We start from the raw sequence: 18430 nt of genomic DNA on the forward strand, positions 1-18430 counted from the left end.
GCCCAGTGTGTGCTTCTGATGGCTATTTTCAATTGGTATAAATGTGGTTTGATATGCACATAGATATAGCACAAACCCTAAAATAAGAGATGGGTCATATAAAGCATTAAGCAAAATTGTTCTTTTTGACAGAGTAGGACTTGCTTTATTGTGATGTTACATTTTGATGGCATGGGGTGAGGAAAGGTATAAATAAATTGGTATTTTCTGTGTATATTTTACTTGCTTATATAATAATTGTGAAATATATTACAAGATGATAATCCTTCCAAATTTAATTTTCTTTTGATCAGACTGAGATCCATTTTTCTCATATTAAAATATGTTTCACTGAATTCTTTTAAGGAGGGATTTCAGGTGTTCCATTCTTATCTTTAATCAAAATATAATTTCTTCTCTATTTCAGTTAATGAATAGTAGAGACAGATTAAGAGAAGAGCTTGATTATGAAAAATCATTAGTTCAAGATATGGTAAGATGATTTACATTATTTCCTAACAAATTTGAGTTCAGGAATTTAATTTAACCATGAAAGTTTTATAAACTTTGTGATTGTTTCCTGTGAATGACTCATTTCACCTTTATCAAAAATCTAAGTACTTGCAAAATTATAAACATTTGTAAATGGCCATTTTAAAGAAAGCAGTTTGAGCAGCACAGCAATAAATATGCTTACTAGAGTCTTGGGTAAGAAATAGTATTACCATTTAAAACCATGTATAAAATTTCTGCATTTTATTATGGAGATTTAAAACAAAAAATATGAGAGCGCAATATTTTGAAGAAATTGCTATTTTTAGTTACAAATTGCCGTTAAGTGATAATAAAAAAAGAGCCCAGCTAGATATTTTGGCATTCTGTGTTAGTCTCATAAGAAAACACTGCCTTTTTATGTTCTTTTAAGAGAACTTTCCAGACGGCTGGTCTTTTATCAGTTGACTACCCAGCCCCTGGCCCCCCCACGGCAGCCCCCCGCCCAGCTTATAGTGGCGTACTTGGCTTTCAGCTGATTACCACTAGTATGTCTTTGTTACAGGAAACTGACTGTGTTTATTATAATAAAAAATAAAACACAGCTTGACTTGCGTTCTAAATGTGCTTGAAAAGAATATGATACTGTTTGGAAGAGAAAAGGTTGCTCATAGGAAATCAACACCACTTCAGATATTGAAACATTCGCTTTTTTACAGCTTGTCACACTTTGTGCCAAGTCATGACTGTTTCCCTAACTCTGTTTTGTTACTCTCAGCACCCTGTGTTTTGGGTTCCTTGTCATAGAAATGAATGCAAAACAATTCTCCTGGATTACAATAAAGACTTCTATGAAACCAACTTGGGAATGCAGGCAACGAAAAAAATTATGGTTGGCGATTCAAAAACCATGTGTTAACAAATGTGTTATTTTGAGCCCTCACTTTTAAATACCTGGCATATAAAAATAGTCTCCATTACTTGAGCCTACTTGGTGAATTTCTTCTACCCCATCCCCCCTCTCTTCTGTCATTCCTCCAAAGTTCAGGCTTTGCTTTGGAAAACAAACAAGTAAATGTGCATATTGTCATTAAAATTGAAAGTGTTTTTATAGAGTGGAAAGCCAATGTTATATTGTTTGTTAGCAGCAATAGAGAAGGAATTAAACTACTCAGTCAGTGAATTTGTGCCTATACTAGGAGCAGATCCCATACTCTTTGAATGACTTTGACTCTTTATTTTAACTGTAAGCCTTTAACGGGTGCTATTGTATTGCTCACAGGGGAACCAATCACGTTTTATTTTGTGTTTTAGAAGTTTGTTGAGCCCCAGGCTTGTTGCCAAGCAGCAAGAGCCTGCACCACAAACCCCACAACAGCAGAGCCTTCAGGATGCTTAGACTAGTCTAGGAGCTCAAGATTTCAATAGAGGGTGTGGGCTTGATGTTCTTCGAGTGATCGACATTTCACACCTGCTTGGGACCCATCAAGGCCACTATTTCTCCACCTTCTCCCTACCCCTGCAAGGCATTCTGCTGTTGGCTTTCTTGTTGCTATTTGAGCTTCCTTTGTTTCTTGCTGTCCTGCGTTTTTCCAGACCAGGATTTGTGATTGCACAGAAAAGGGAGAGTGGGAGAAGGTGGAGTTGACCGCAGTCATTTTGTGAAAATTTAAATACTTGCTAGCTAGAGGGGTTTTGCTCCATGCTTGTCTATTACTATTTTATTTTCTGAGCTGTTAGAAGTATAGGGCAAAAAGTCAAAGAACTAGCAGTAAAGAGGCACAATCAGTAAGTACATGTAAACTGGCTGGGTGGGGCAGCTCATGCCTGTAACCCCAGTGCTTTGGGAGGCTCAGATGGGAGGATAGCTTGAGCCCAAGAGTTTGAGACTCACCTGAGCAACATAGTGAATCCCCATTTTTACATAAAATAAAGAAGATTAGCCAGGCCTGGTGGTGCATGCCTGTAGTCCTCCTACTCAGGAGGCTAGGTGGGAGGTGGGAGGATGGCTTGAGCCCAGGAGTTTAACACTGCAGTGAGCTGTGATCGTACCACTGCTTTTTAGCCTGGGCAACAGAGCAAGACCTTGTCTTTAAAAAAATAATAATTATGATAAAGAAATAAATATCTATTATATGTAACGTACATATTATTTATTAAATATAACATATATATATGTTAGGTAAGCAGTGCTGTCTGGAGTGACTGTATCCTTAGATTGACTTTGAGCAGGCATACAAAATAATTTTGTATCTTCCTTTGATTCCTACACTAAGTGGCTTTCATTTATCTTGAAGTTAACAAAAGAGAGGGTCTTCATCAGAAAAACACCATGGTTGAACTCTTCTCTTCCTTCATTTCCATTTGCTTCATCCCAGTTTGCCCGGTTGCTTGGAACAGTCCAGACTGGGGATAGGAAGGAAGCACATAGGCTGCCCTCGCCCCGTTCTGGAGGCACAGCACTAACGCCCTAACTGGGTTCCTGATGCCTGTATTCCCTCCGAGGCAGTGCAGCCCTGTTCTATGTCATGTGGCAGTGTTTGACCATCCAGTTAGAAAACGGATGCTTTCAGTGGTCTATGCAAAAGCACGTTTACATGGAAGCTCTGTGAATAGTGGCTCTTTATCAAGACAAACATGACACAAGCGTGGCCCAATGTGACTGCGTCCCTGTGTGTCATGGCAGGCAGAGGAGCAAGTTCTGCTGTCCGTGTGGTCTCTGTCTTACTATCAGTGAGTCTTTGCCCCCTGGTCAGTCAAATGTGCTCCATGCAGTCTTGGACACTTGTTAGTCCTGCATAGCCTTCACAATCTACTTTTTTAAATAGTATTTTTAAAATACAGAGACAGGATCTCACTATTTTGCCCAGGCTGGTCTTGAACTGCTGGACTCAAGCAATCCTCCCACCTCGGCCTCCTAAAGTGCTGGGATTACAGGCATGAGCCACTGCAGCCGACCCACAGTCCGCTTATGAAGTCGAAGAGCTAGAAGGCAAACCTTGTGAAAGGAACAGCTCCCCTGAGAGTGTGTTCAAAATTCATCAGAATGAGCTCCATGAATTCTTGCAGCCATCCACCCCTCCTGAAATCAGCAGGTAGATTTCTCTCTACACTCAGGAGATTCAGACAAGGATGCCTCAGAGCTCTGTTTCTTCTGTGCTGTTCCTTCTCCCTGAACTGCCTTCTCTTGGTCAGAACCTGGTTAGTTCCTCTCATCTTTCAGGTCAGAGGGCAGATGCTGCCTCCTCTGGGAAACCTCTCCGACACTGTCTTCCCTTGCCTGGAAGAGGCGCCCACCCTCATTCTGACACGGCACATAGTTGTCCTCTTGTGGCTCTCATCACATTCTTTACAGATGGCCTGTTATCTTACCTGCTATATCCATTCTGTGAGCTACGGTTTTACCCCTAAAACCAAACATGGTGGCCCCCGTGGATTAGACGGCCAGTAAGCATTTGTTGTGAGTAAAATGGAAGGGATAACAAAAATAGTTGGGAATAGCTTAACCCACACTATACATGGCATGAACTATATGTAATTTAATAAGCCCATAATACTAATACACAAGTGACATAGCTACACAATATACAGAGTAACTACAGTGGGGTTTCCAGGATTCATTTCCAGGTTCCATTCCAGTGGTTCTCAAGCTTTTTGGTCTCAGGATCTCCTTACACTCTTAAAAATTATTGAGGCCCCCCCTAAAGGAAATTTGGTTTAGATATAGTTTGGATGTGTGTTCCCATCAAAATCTCATATTGAAATGTAAGCTCCAATGTTAGAGGGGGACCTTGTGGGAGGTGATTGTATCATGTGGGACGATTTCTCGTGAATGGTTTAACACCATCTCCCGTGGTACTGTCTGCACGATAGGGAGTGAGTTCTGGTGAGATCTGGTCATTTAAAAGTGTGTAGCACCTCCCCCTGTTCTCTCTCTTGCTCCTGCTCCCACATGGGAGACACCTGCTCCCTGTTCACCTTCCACCATGATTGGAAGCTTCCTGAGGCCTCCCCAGAAGCAGAAGCTGCTACGCTTTCTGTACAGCCTGCAGAACCGTGAACCAATTCAACCTCTTTTCTTTATGAATTCCCCAGTCTCGGCTATTTCTTCATAGCAATGTGAGAAGAGACTAATACAGATGGGTTTTATCTATTGATATTTACCACATGTGAAGTGAAAACAGAATCAAATTATTTGTTAAATGACTTAAAAATAACACTAAACTCTTTACATGCTAACATAAATGGCATATTGTTTATAAGAAAATCTTTCCCAAAACTGGCATTGTCTTACGTGTATGTGTGTGTGTCTGTTTGAGACAGCGTCTTACTCTGTCACCCAGACTGCAGTGCGGTAGCATAATCACAGCTCACTGCAGCCTCAACTCTTGGTTCAGCCTCCCAAGTAGCTGGGATTACAGGTGCGTGCCAACACATCTGGCTAATTTTTCTATTTTTTGTAAAGACAGGGTTTTGTCATGTTGCCCAGGCTGGTTTTGAACTCCTGGGCTCAAGTGATCCACCCACCACAGCCTCCCAAAGTGCTAGAATTAAAAGCATGAGCCACCACACCCAACCACCTGTTTTTGCAAATTTCTTTAGTATTTGGCTCCCTGGACACTATTTAAATTCTCACAGATGCTTCTGTATTCTCTGCCTTAAACTCCAGTGTACACTTGTGAGGCCATGAGAATGAAGAAACAGTGACTAATCTCCTAGTATTATTATGAGAATAATATAGGCCTCACAGAACCCCTAGGGTTTGGGGGAACCTCAGAGGTCCTTGGACCACATGTTGAGAGCTGCTGCCTCATTTAATAGGAAAAACTCTTAATCAGGTGTGGTTAAGTGAAATGTCTTTGTCTGTTTATGACTGTGATCCCCTTTTTTTGTTTTCATTTAATTAATTTATTCACCAATTCCTTTCCCTGGCACATCGCTATTAGAATGTTACACTTTCTAATACATTTACTAATACTAATATGTTTACATGAACATAAGCCATTACTGCAGCACTCAGGCAGACAGTCCAAATTTCCACATGAGGAAATTACCATTTATCTCTCTCAATGTGGTGATTAGGCCAAGTGCTTACCATGGGCAATATCTAATGTTGCACTGTTATATTCTTAGGAGGAATGCAAGGGTACAGGCATACATACCTCTAGAACATGTGATGTAGGTATAAAGTTTATTGATTAAAAACTTGCAAGAAGAGAATTAACGGACAGGAAACACTCCTTTGGTCTTTATTAGCCCACCAAGAGGAGAGCTTGGGTAAGGTGAATCACAGGAATTGCTGCGGGACAGGGATCCCCCCTACACACCACTTCGTATATTTATAGGGAAGTTTGCCATCTAGCACACTATATGACAATGGGAGCTTCCTGGCCAGGGAATTGTCTTTCTAAAAAGGGGAGCACCCAGTGCTGAGCTAGAGAAGGTGGCATCAATGCCATCTGCATCAGCGGGAGTCGTGCAGGTCTTCCAGAGGCTCCCTTCATCCCCCCGAGCCATCTCACTGACCAAGCAACAGAGTGAGGAACGAGCTATTGGGTCATGGGTTTGTCTGTTCCCACTAGCGCGTGTAAAGGTTCCTTCCCTCCTTAGAGAAAAGAGGAGTGGATTATTCACACCTACACTTAGTGGTAAAAGCATTGATCGTGACTGATAGGGTGACCATCTCATCTTGGTTTTCATTCTTAGCACTGAAGGCCCTACATCCTGAGAAACCCCCCAGTCCTGAAAAAAAACAGGATGGTTATCCACCCTAATGGGAAGAAACCTGGAAGCTTCTTCTATTAGTCCAAAGGTTCCAAATAAACATAAGTTCATGTATTAGCTCCAATGTATTGAGAGAGAATTGTGAGGTAAAATTGAAACTCTGGGAAAAAGGGCTCAAACTTTTAAATATTAACCATACTGATATTGATTACTGGGAAAAATTATCAAGTGAGCTAGCATTCAAACTGACTCCTGCCCCAAATTTTTTAAAACCTCAAAAAGTTTTAGATACAATATTACAAACATCTTTGTAAAAGCATTAAAAAATGACCAGGGACATGGGGCTTACCTGGTCAGAAGTCAAACATCAAGGGAAACACACGGGGTCATTTGAGCTTTCCAAGTTAAGATTGTCCTGAGGGGATTTACCCATCTGCGCTACACAGAAGTCACAGTCCAGGGCATGCTAGAGTGTGTGTGTGTGTGTGTGTGTGTGTGTGTGTGTGTGTGTGTGTGTTGGGGTAATTGGCAGATCTCTGGCATTAGACTGAGAAGCAAAGGTCATTTCTGCAGGATGAATGTGACCAAATGTAAACCTGCAACCTACCTGATACCCAGAGGCCTGCAGGGGAGAGTTGCCTCTGTACTGAGCAACACAAGAGGGATAGTCTCTTTCTGAAGGGTTTTCATACGCAGGACTTTCAGGGGATTCGCAACACAAGTTTGTATCCACAAAACCTCAAACCCTCACTTTAGTTAGTTTGTTTTTAAGAGATGGGATCTTGATATGTCGCATAAGCTGGTCTCAAACTCCAGTGCTCAAGCAATCCGCCCACCTCAACCTTCCAAGAAGCTGGGACTTCATGCCACTGCACATGGCATCAGTTTAGTTTTAAGTGAATAGAAGATAACTTCCATTTGCTGAAATTATTAATTATTAATTGCTGAAAGAAGCAAATGGAAATATTCCCCGGAAAGAAGTACTTTAATCCTAAGTCTCAGAGAATTCTCAGAATTCTCTCCTACAATTATAGGAGCAATTAATATCACACAGTCAAAGATAAGGAAGCACACAAGGAAATAAGGAACACATGTCAGAAGCAATGTAGAGCAAAAACAACTACATGGACTTCAGAAATTCGAGTTTTCCAACAATATTTAGTGTGTGTGGTAGTGGAGTTGGGCCTAGTCAGGGAACTGGCAACATATGCCTAGCTGGATTTCAAAATCATATGCCTCCTTCCCTTGAATGGAGTGGGGCCTCTCCCACCATGGAACATGGGCTGCGTGAGTACAGATGACTTGTCTCTTTACTTTCTGGATCTTCAGATCAAGAGAGATTTTACTCAAGGAGCCTCATCTGCACCTGGACCTGATTTAGATAATGAGATTCCAGATTTCACGCTGATGCTATAGTAGGATGAGATTTTCTAAGGCCTTGAGTGAAGACAAATATATTTTGTTTATAGGAAGAATATAAAATAATGGAGCCAGAAGGTAGGTAGATTATGAAAAAGCATTTAAGAGACTCCCGTTTCCATTCATGATAAAAAAAAAAAAATACTCTCAGCAAACTGAGTAGAAGAGAGTAGAAGAGACTCTCTTCATTCATGATAAGATCCTCTCTTATCATTCATTCATCATTAAAAAAATACTCTCAGCAAACTGAGTAGAAGAGAGTAGAAGAGACTCTCTTCATTCATGATAAGATCCTCTCTTATCATTCATTCATGATTAAAAAAATACTCTCAGCAAACTGAGTAGAAGGGAATAGAAGAGAACCTCTCAAGCTGTTAAGAGGTATCTTCGAAACACACTATTGTCATGGTTGATGGTGAAAGGATGAAGATTTTGAGTCTGCAGTCAGAAATATGACAAGAATTTCTGCTCTTAACACTTCCGTTCAACATCTAATTTAGGTCCTAACCAGTGCAATAATGCAGACACACAAAAATAAATCATATCCAGATTGGAAAGGAAGAGGTAGAGCTTTTTAAATTCCCAGATGGCGTGATCATCTCTATAGGAAATCCTAACACATCTAAAAAAAGCTACTAGAATTAATAAGTGAATGCAGAAAGCTTGCAAAGATCGAGATACAAAGATCTTGTACTTTATAAGCAATGAACAATCAAAAATTGAAATTTTAAAAAACACCAGTTATAATAACATCAAACAATATGAAATGCTTATGGATACACATGATAAAATATGAGCAAAACATGTACAGTGAATAATATAAAACACTGCTGAAATAAAGACTTAAATAGATGCAAAAATATTCCATTGTTCATGATTCAGGAGTTGCATACTATTAAACTGTCAGTTCTCTCCACACTGATTTACATATTCAAAAATCCTAATCAAAATTCCAGAAGAGTTTTTTTTGTTGTTGAAATCAACAAGACTATCCTAGAAATTCTCAGAGTAGTATGAAGAAAATGATTTTTAAACCATTGCAACAAAGTTTAACTATAATACAGCCATGCCTTGCCTAATGACATTTTGGTCAACAACAAACTGCATGTACAATGGTAGTCCAATAAGATTATGATACTGTATTTCTGCTGTAACTTTTCTGTTTGAATGTGTTTAGATACACAAATACCTACCACTGTGTTATAGTTGCCTACAGTATCTAGTACAGTAACTTGCCTTGCAGCTTTGTGGACTAGTAACGATAGGCTATGCCCTAAAGTCTAGGTGTGCAGTGGGCTGTATACCTATATTTGTGTAAGTACACTCTAATGTTTGCACATAATAAAATTGCCTAATGACACATTTCTCAGAATGGATCCCCAGTGTTAAGCTAATAGTGGCTGTGTTAGGCTTGAGTTCAAACCCACTGAAACCAGCTAAATATAGATCTTCATGGGCAACAGTAACTATCCTCTCAGACTGCAAGATGTCATTAGACAGCCCTGCTTGCTCTTGAGTTCTGCTTTATTGACAGGTGACAGAGAATTTTGCAAATCTGTTGTACTTGTTGTTCAGATGTCAATGAGATTAATGGTTAGATGTGTTTCTCATCATTATTTAACTTCAAGTAGGATTAGTTGTAATTAGAATCACTGGCATTCCTCATAAATTCATATTATGAAAAAATTTTAATATTATGGAAACATGTGCTAATAATACATTTTTTGATACAATAACTTCTATGCCTAGAAATTAAAATTGATTTTTTTTCTAAAGCCAAGGTCTCACCCTGTTGCATAGGTTGGAGTGCAGTGGCACAATCATAGCTCACTGTAACCTCAAACTCCTGGGCTCAAGTGATTCTCCTGCCTCAGCTACCTGAGTAGCTGGAACTATAGGTACACACCACTACACCCGAGTAATTTTTATTTTTTTGTTTTTATTTTTATTTACTTACTTATTTGTTTTTTTAAGTCACAATCTCAGGCCCAATTTTTTTTATTGTTTATAGATATAGGGGTCTTGCTATGTTGCTCAGGCTAGTCTTGAATGCCTGGCTTCAAGCAATCCTCCCACTTTGGCCTCCCAAAGTGTTGGTATTACAGGCATAAGCCACTGCACCCAGCTTCAAAATTGATTTTTAAAGTAAAATTTTATTCACTACATTATTGAAGTTCAACTATTAAATTATCTTAAATTTCTCAAGCTAGCTTATGTTAATAATAAGACCTAGTATTTACAGCTATTATAATAATGTATCAAATTATCACCTCATAAGCAAATAATGCGTGTTTTCCTATTATCTCTGTTGTACTTAATGCAATGAATAGATGTTAATGACTTTAGGTATTTGCAATTTTATATATTTCTGTTCACTTTTTTATAAAAGCTCTTTTTCTGGATACAAGTTTGTTTTCTCTTTGATATTATGAATTATATTCCCATAATAGTTTGGGAGACAAATGGTTTAAAATGTCTTTCATTGGTTACAGAAGTTTTATAGAAAATGGTCTTTTTTTTTTTTTTCCTTTTTTTTTTTTTTATTGCATTTTAGGTTTTGGGGTACATGTGAAAAACATGCAAGGTTGTTGCATAGGTGCATACGTGGCAGTGTGATTTGCTGCCTTCCTCCCTTCACCTATATCTGGCAGAAAATGGTCTTTTTTAATCTTTGCAGATAATAACCAATGATATGGGTCTTCCATTTTATAGATTAATAAACAGGAAGAGGACAAGGAAATGCGAAGAAAGTATGGCAGCTTAAGTGTCAAGGTTTGTATTTAAGTTTTCTCTCTCCTTCTTGTTTCTCTTATTTTGGCATCTGGTTTGTCAAATCCGTGTAGCATACCGAGTTTTCATTTTCCAACGTCTGAATTTGAAAAAGAAAGTTCTTGAAAGTGAGCAAGGCCAGGAGCAGTGGCTCATGCCTAAAATTCTAGTACTTTGGGAGGCCAAGGCAGGAGGATTGCTTGAGTCTAGGAGTTCAAGACCAGCCTGGGCAACATAGCAAGACTCTGTGTCTTTTAAAAAATAAATAAATAAAGTGAGGTAAGAAGTGTGAATGGGAGAGCAGGAGCTGACTGTAGAGAACAGGGAGCAGACAGTGAAATCGGAAGCCACAAAGCCAGCAAGTGGGGCATCAGGAATAGCGTGCCCTGCTCTCCTCATCCTCCAGTTCCAGGCCCTGCACGTTCCTGCACCTTCCTTCCTACTCTCAATTTTCCTACCTTCTTCCCACCTAGATATAAGCTTCAAGCTGACACCCCGCCCCTCTTCACATAGACCCCACCGTTCCAGGGCCTTCCAAACGGCATTGACTGCTGGTGTGTTCTTCTTAGGACATGAGGATTACAGGCAGGGAGTGGAGGAATAAGCCCAGCCTGCCAATCAAATCCTGCCAGGGGAGACTGTGTGCCTGGGAGCAATAACAGATCCATGTGCTCTAGGGCTGAAAGCCTCAACTCTGCAATTCCAGCTCAAGGGAGGGGAAGAGTGTGAAAAAAAGGAACACAAATCCAAGAACCAAAATGAGAATAACAAAGTTGGTTCTTTTTGTGTGGCAGGCTGCAAGGTCAGCCAAGGAGAGAGAAGCCTCTTTGTCCCCATGGCCCAAGTCTCCACCAAGCACCACAGCTTCAAGGCCACATTCTGCATCCATGAGTGTATCGTCTGCTGGGACCAAGAAAGCTAAGACTCCGAAGAAAGCTTTAAAGGAAAAGCAACCTGTGGTAAGAACTGCTTCCATAACCACATCCTGTCCACCTCCTCTGTACACAGGCTCCTGTCTCTTTAGCCCTATCTGTGAGGCCTGCAGTCTAAGCACACCTGGTTCTCGCCCCCGAGCTAGGGCTCCAGCTGCCTATTTCTAAACCAACATGTCAGGGTGAGTGTCCTTCACTTTCCCAAGATGGAGCCATCAAGCCGTCAGTATCCCCAACCAGACAGTTGATTTAGCTGAGTGACTAAGCCTCAGTGGGTCTCTGTTTGATTATCAAAATAGAGAAGCTACATCCCAAGCACTTTCTAGGGTATACAGTCTCAAACTCATTACTGCCCAGTGTCTGTTAGAAGCTCACTGAAGATTCCCAGAAGGATACACAGGTATCCAGTCCATTTGCGCATGCAGGATTCCTCAACCTATAACTGGAGGGAATCACACTCACATAAACTCTGCGGTGGCTGCTCTCCCTTTCTACCTTTCTCCAGATCATCACAGCTGTTTTTACAGGAACTAGGGTGGTACCCTTGATCTACATAAAAAGGAGGTGCTAAGAAGTAGCTCTGGGACACTCAGCTCCCTGTGGGCTAATTGTGTGGATATTTGTGAAGCACTGCTCACTACATTATACAGTACCTCCCCTCATCATGACCCTGTAGAAAGCCTTCTGCTCTTAGCTATAAGGATAGTTGTATTTCTACAACTCTTAGTTGATCTGTGGACACTGTGAATTGTCTAAGTAGTCAAGGCTCCTTTTCTATGTTGACTTTTAGAAGGCGTGGAACCCAATTGGTGACACACATGGCCAGTGTCTAGTGCTCCACACAGAGTCTCTCTACGGCATATTTTGCTCTCACCAACTTTGTCCTGTTCCTGTGTGTTCCCATGTTCTCCCTTCTTGTTCAGCAGGGGGCAGAATTTGCATTTCTCTCACTTAGAGCATGGAGGAGTGCAGCAGAATTGTACACGCCGTGTGCATCCTTGCTCCAAAAAGGGGGAAGGCAAGATGCAGACCTCCTGTGCCCACTTGCCAGGAGATGGACCACTCCTCATATCCACAGAGCGGGAGGGGACAGGTAGGGCATGGCCAGGCCTGTTGTGTTAGTGGAAGTCACTCTACTGGGAAGAGAAAAAGCATTCTCCTCTGTGAGCATTTCCACTTTGCAGGAAGTTAGGAAGTGTAGACTATTGGAAGTCAGTGTAATTTCCCAAGGAAAAAAACTGACACTGGGAGAAGAGGGTAAATTTTGCATAGAAATGACCAGTGACTAGGTTCTAGAAGTAAGATTTTTATAACCCAGAGTTTGGGAAGTATTTTTTTGGACCACACACACACACACACACACACTGAAAACTGGCCTGCTGTGCAATGCTGCATGATAACCTGGTTGTGAAGACCGGCCACGCTGAGTGAGGGGCCCGAGGCTGGGTAGCTGTCATGAAATCAGTCATGTGTCAGGGGTCTGTGGTCTGAGGCTCTGAGATGATGGCTGGGAGGACTGCAGAATCCGGTCAGCGACTGGGGCAGAGCAGCTGAGCCTCTCATCCTGAGGTCACAGCAGCAGGGGGCAGCTGCAGCAGAAGGTGCCCGGTCCCCACAGCAACCCCTAGGCTGGAACTAAATCCTAGAATTCCAGCTTGGAAGCTCCAGTGTCCCCAGTTTACAGATAGAAGCTGAGCTTCCAAAGTCACAGCCACAAGACAGAGATTTTGCCCATTGGTCCCCACCAAAAACACAAAATAAAGGACAAAGACTGACAAATCTCTGAGAAGGTGTCATTTCAACAGGCTTTTCTCTTAGTGTCACAATCTTTCCCTGTAGCTGTAATGATTGTGGCCTAGGTATCTCCAAAGCTTACCAATACATTTTGTCAGCTAGGGGAGTCTCTGAAGTTAATATGTAACAATAAGTAAAAATCAGACTGGAGGAGGGCAGAGATTACTTAAACAATAAGTAAAAATTAGACTGGGGGAGGGCAGAGATTACTTAAACCGGGTTTACATATTTATATGAATTGGCTCAATTTGAAAATGAAGTATGTTTTTCTAATTCACTGTTATTGCTGTCACTTACACTTTGTTAATAACAATAATCCTATTGTTCTAAGTGTTCCCTCCTATCCCCTTCCACTGGGGTTTATTCTTCACCGTATATATACACATTCTAGCTACAATTTTCCTGCTCCTCTCTTAAATATTTTACTCCATGGAGGTAGCTGGACCTCTTAAAAATTGTCTCTAAAGGGTTTTATAATATTTAGCACGTGTAAATGACCACATGGAGGGCTCGCTACAGGAACTTTGCACATCATTCATTTAACATCTCTAATTAATCATACTTATTTTTTGAAATCTGTGTCATTCGGTGGGAACAGCACACGTGCTACCCACAGCAGAGCACACAGTGATAAACCGAGTGTTTAGCCAGTCTGAAAAATACGATATGAACATTAGCTGTCTGATTTCTATTAATGAACGATTTCACAACATAAAATGTGTATTTGTACAGTGCTTTTATGGTAAAGTTTGTTTTTTGATATGTGCAAAACATTTCAGATACTCAAGTTTCACATATCAAGGTTAAAATGGATTCTCAGGTTTTCCTCTCCCCACCCTGAGTAGTTAATTATGGTTGCACCCAATAAATGCTTCCATGGAGGACTTCTAAGCTTCCATGGGGTAACCTGGTCTATACTGATGAACATATGGTGCATGCTTTGATCGCAGAAAGAATCAGGGCCCGTATGTGTGGGAAATGGGACATGGGAGAAAGTCAATCATGTTCCCATTCTTAGAGTTCTCTCAATACAAAGCAATTTGTGCAGATAACAGACTTCAATAAAAACTCTAGAACTTTTTTTAACACTCAAGAAATGTTAGGTAAAATAGTATTGCAATCATTTTGCAGTTATGACCATAGTCACTTTGCAAGCTAGAGAGTTTTAAAAAACTGTTATTATGAGATATAGAATTATTACTATAGGTATATAATATTATAGGCTAGATGGATGGAGAAAAAAATCTTTTCTTCTGAAATTTACTATTCTTCTCCTATATACAACTCTTATTTGGTTAAATTGCACTTGAAGTTTAAGATCAGCTCTATTAGAGAAGAAAACGATATAATCTGCTTATTGTTTCCTTATTCCATTCCTTTTTTCCTTGGCAGCAGGCAGTTAAGAGCTCTGCAGAGCAGTGTGGGAAAACCAGCACTTTACCCATTGTTTATCCAGCAATGCTAGGCAATGTGGTAATACAGAGATAGGGCAGTCCTGTACATGCACGCACGTGGTCTTCAGAGGTCGTCAAAGATATTTACCGTATTTTGATAGATTATGGTGACACGAAAGAATTTTCCTTATCATACTTGATCTTTGTTTTATAATATGGATAACCCTAAAATGTAGAGATCAGTGAAAATCATACTTTTCATTTACCACCAAAATGAATTCATCTTTAGATTCTGCCCTCAGAGAGCACAATTGAAAATGTGAGTAATATCATATTTCAAATCCAGCTGAAAGGTGGCTTTTATCCTCTGCCTTATTTTATTCTGGGTAGTTTGATGATAAATTAAATAAATACTTTCAGTATATTTGGAACAGAAAATATTCTAGTGTAAATAGCATTTCATATTTGTGGGACACATGAAAAGATGTTGTCAAAACCCAACTGAAAAGGGGTTTATGCTTGTGCTCTTATTTATTTTGTTGAGAAGCAATTGCAGCATTTTATTTGTAGAGCTCACTATGTTTGACTGTAACTTAAAATGAGGACTGAACATTTTGCTGTGAAATCAGGAATAGATAAATTCAAGGTTTGGATGATGTCCTTATTCTTCCCTATGCTCGCTCAGTCACTGAGACAGATGTGAGGTCCTGACCACAGATGATAGCGACTTGGTGGTAGCAGAAGTGTCATCCTTGACATTCAGGAGCCCGCAGACAGCACAGTTACCCCCCACTGCATGGTGTTGCTTAATTCCATTTGCCGGGGCTTCAGCTGTGGCTTTCTCTCCAGTTCCCAGTGGGAGTCGAGGCCGGTCCTGAACACTGGGTCATTTGGCCAGACTCCTGACACTACCCAGACGTGGGTCTTTTCCCCAGAAGACTGAGCATCTGACATGCTGTCACTCATCCTGACTGCCATAGTCACATCTGCCAGTGCTGCTGCCTGGTGCTGTGCACGGTCATAGCACTGCTCCAATACCGGTGCTCGCTAGAGTCAAGCCGGAGGTGACTGCACCCCTCTAGACACTGGCAGTGGACTCTTGGCCACTGTCTTTGGATTTAGCCTTGCCAAGCTTGTCAGTTTCTCCAACCCTGGTCTCTCCAGATCCCAACTTCCTCCTCAAACCCTGGGAATAAGTCTATGTGAGATAACACATCAATTTCGTTTTCTTTAAGAACTTATTTTCATGAAGGATGGTTCTTAAACCTTTTTTCATTCAACACTTTCTTAACTTTCTTTTTCTCAATACAATCTCTGCTTGTTTATCATGAAAACTGAACCTATTAAAGTTCTTTGCTTTCTCTTATTGATTCATCTATTACTATTTCTTCCCTTTGCATATCTGAACAACCTTAAATAACCAGTCACATCTCACCGAATTTGATATACTGCTCGCCAAATCTAGAGTTCTTAAGTTGTGTTAGCTTATGCAGCCTAGTTAGGGAATAAAGGTACACTTTTATTCTAGGCTTTTAAAAAATCTTTAACATAGTCCGGGGGTAGCTGCTCACATCTGTAATCCCAACATTTTGGGAGACTGAGGCGGAAGGATCACTTGAGGCCAGGAGTTTGAGACCAGCCTGGGCAACATAGTGAGACCCCACCTCTAAAAATATTTTTTTAAGTACCCAAGTGTGTTAGTGTGTGCCTGTGGTCCTAGCTATTCGGGGGGCTGAGGTGAGAGGATTGTTTGAGCCCAGCAGTTCAAGGCTGCAGTGAGCTATGATCCCACCACTGCACTCCAGGCTGGGCAACATAACTAGATTCTGTTTCAAAACAAGCAACAACAACAAAAAATACATCTTAAAAACGATTTGAGGATCTCCTCCACCAATCCCAGTGTGAGAATCATTTCTCTGTTGTGTGTGTGTGTGTGTGTGTGTGTGTGTGTATACAGCTATTGAGATACTGTATCTCAGCCCTTGTATTAACTGGACTCCATAAATCTTCATAGCATTTTCTCTTCCAAATCTGGAAAAGAAAAAGAAGCTATCTGCGACTTATGCCATGAAGCGCTATGGAGTTCAGTTAATCCAGTGGCTGAAAATACACAGTGAACATTTATTTGAATTCATTCCCCCCAGAAATGATGGGCACAGGCCTGAACAACCTCGGGTGTGATTCTGGTGGTCTGTCTCCCTAGCTGAGAGTTTGCATGCTGAATCCAACTAAAATATGTGAGATTTCTGTCTGGTTTACAAAAAAACATAAGCATATTTGAAAGGTATTTTTTGTTTTAAAATTAGAAAGATTTCAATACAGAGGTTTAGATTCTTATGCAACTACTGGAAAAGTTAGGAGAGCAAAACTTAGGAAAGCAACATAGAAAAGATTTCAGACCAAAGCATCCAAGCAGCCGATTGATAAGAGGTCGATAAGAAGCCACTGCAATTTGTAAAAACCTCTCCCACCAAATAGCTTAGTCTTCAGCGACAGAGTTTCCTATGAACTCCCAGGAAAGCTACTTAAAACTCATGTCTGTCCATGAATCTTCCTCTAAATGCCTTTGGATAATCTTCTCCAGTATTTCCATCAAAGGTACAATTCTTTAGAGCTCCTAACATGTTATATGCTTCAAAAATTAAAGTTTAATATAAATATTTTCATGTAACAAAAATTGATACATTTGTCCCAGCAAGGTTTGCACTTACTTTTATTTATGCCATTTCTAGAGCTTTCATTTCTTTGTGTAGCTCTAGGTTTCCATCTGGTATCATACACCCTCTTCCTTTTGGTCTGCTGGCAATGAATCCTCTTAGTTTTTGTTTGTGTCTGGAAAAAAACCTTTATTTTTGATATTTTTCTGAAATATTTTCTGAGTCTGGGTTGACAGTTTTATTCTCTTAATACTTTGAAGATCACCATCTTTTGGCTTGCATAGTTTCTGACAAGAAGTCTGCTGTCAATTTTAACTTTTGGTTTTCTATTTTCACTTTTATTTTGAATCAAGAGTTTCTCTTCTTTTTGCTTCTCAACAGCTGGATGATAAAGTGTCTCGTTATTTCTTGTCTCCTCTACTTCATCTCTTTATTTCTATTTATCCTGAACTTTTTGAATTTGTCATTTGATTTATTAACTCCTAACCATTATCTACAATTATGTCTCTGCCTTCAAATATGTCTGTGCTAGACTGTTGGATATTGTTCCACAGCTCTTAAATGCTCAGCTCATTACATTTTGAACGACTTTTTTTCTTTGTTTCAGTTTGAGGAATTGTCTTTTTTCCCTGCCTTTGAATTCACTGATTACTTTTTTTAGTTATATTGAGTCTACTGCTGAGCCCATCAAATAAATTTATCTTGATTGTTGTCTCATTTATTTCTAGTCTTTCCATTTGATTCTTTGTTACATTTTCCACCCCTCTGATGGAATTCCCTGTCTATTGTTTATCATGCATGGTGTTCACCTTTTCTCCTAGGTTCTTTAACATTTTGATTGTAGTTCTTTCAAAGTCTTTATGTGATAGCTCCAAGATATGGGTCGTCTTTGAGTCTGGTTCTGTTCATTGCTTTGTCTCCCAACGATACATTTTTTTTCCTTGCCTTTTTGTCTGTCTTTTGTTTGGTTTTGTTTTGACATTTTAATTTCCTTTGAATATAAGTCACTTTTTGCAAGCTAGGAAACAGAATCAACCTAACTCAATCTAGTCTTCTAGGGTTCCAGGCTGAGTCTTGCAATCTTTAGCAAAATGCCATTGTAATACGAGGTGCTAGTGCTAGGGTTATAAACTCTAAATAAGAACCATGTATGTGCATTTTTCATTAGGAAACAGCCGAAATTCCAATCTTTAAAGGCATAGTATACAGAACAGCTTGATATACAAAGGACAAAATAACCCAAATTGTATGCTACCCAGTCTATTGGTGA

The 18430-nt window shown here is 40.1% G+C and overlaps 1 protein-coding gene across 1 annotated transcript in view; it reads left to right on the top strand.

Moving 5' to 3' along the window:
* Nucleotides 1-18430, top strand: part of CUNH10orf67 (chromosome unknown C10orf67 homolog) — a 164054-nt gene that overhangs the window by 102779 nt on the left and 42845 nt on the right. Inside the window, 3 exon segments of the mRNA XM_064368442.1 lie at nucleotides 407-472; nucleotides 10327-10386; nucleotides 11178-11342. Of these exon segments, the coding sequence (XP_064224512.1) occupies nucleotides 407-472; nucleotides 10327-10386; nucleotides 11178-11342 (291 nt within the window).

This window comes from Aotus nancymaae, unplaced genomic scaffold, assembly GCF_030222135.1.
Source record: "Aotus nancymaae isolate 86718 unplaced genomic scaffold, 86718_ANA_hifiasm-v0.15.2.pri h1tg000077l, whole genome shotgun sequence".
NCBI classification, from domain to species: Eukaryota; Metazoa; Chordata; class Mammalia; order Primates; family Aotidae; genus Aotus; species Aotus nancymaae.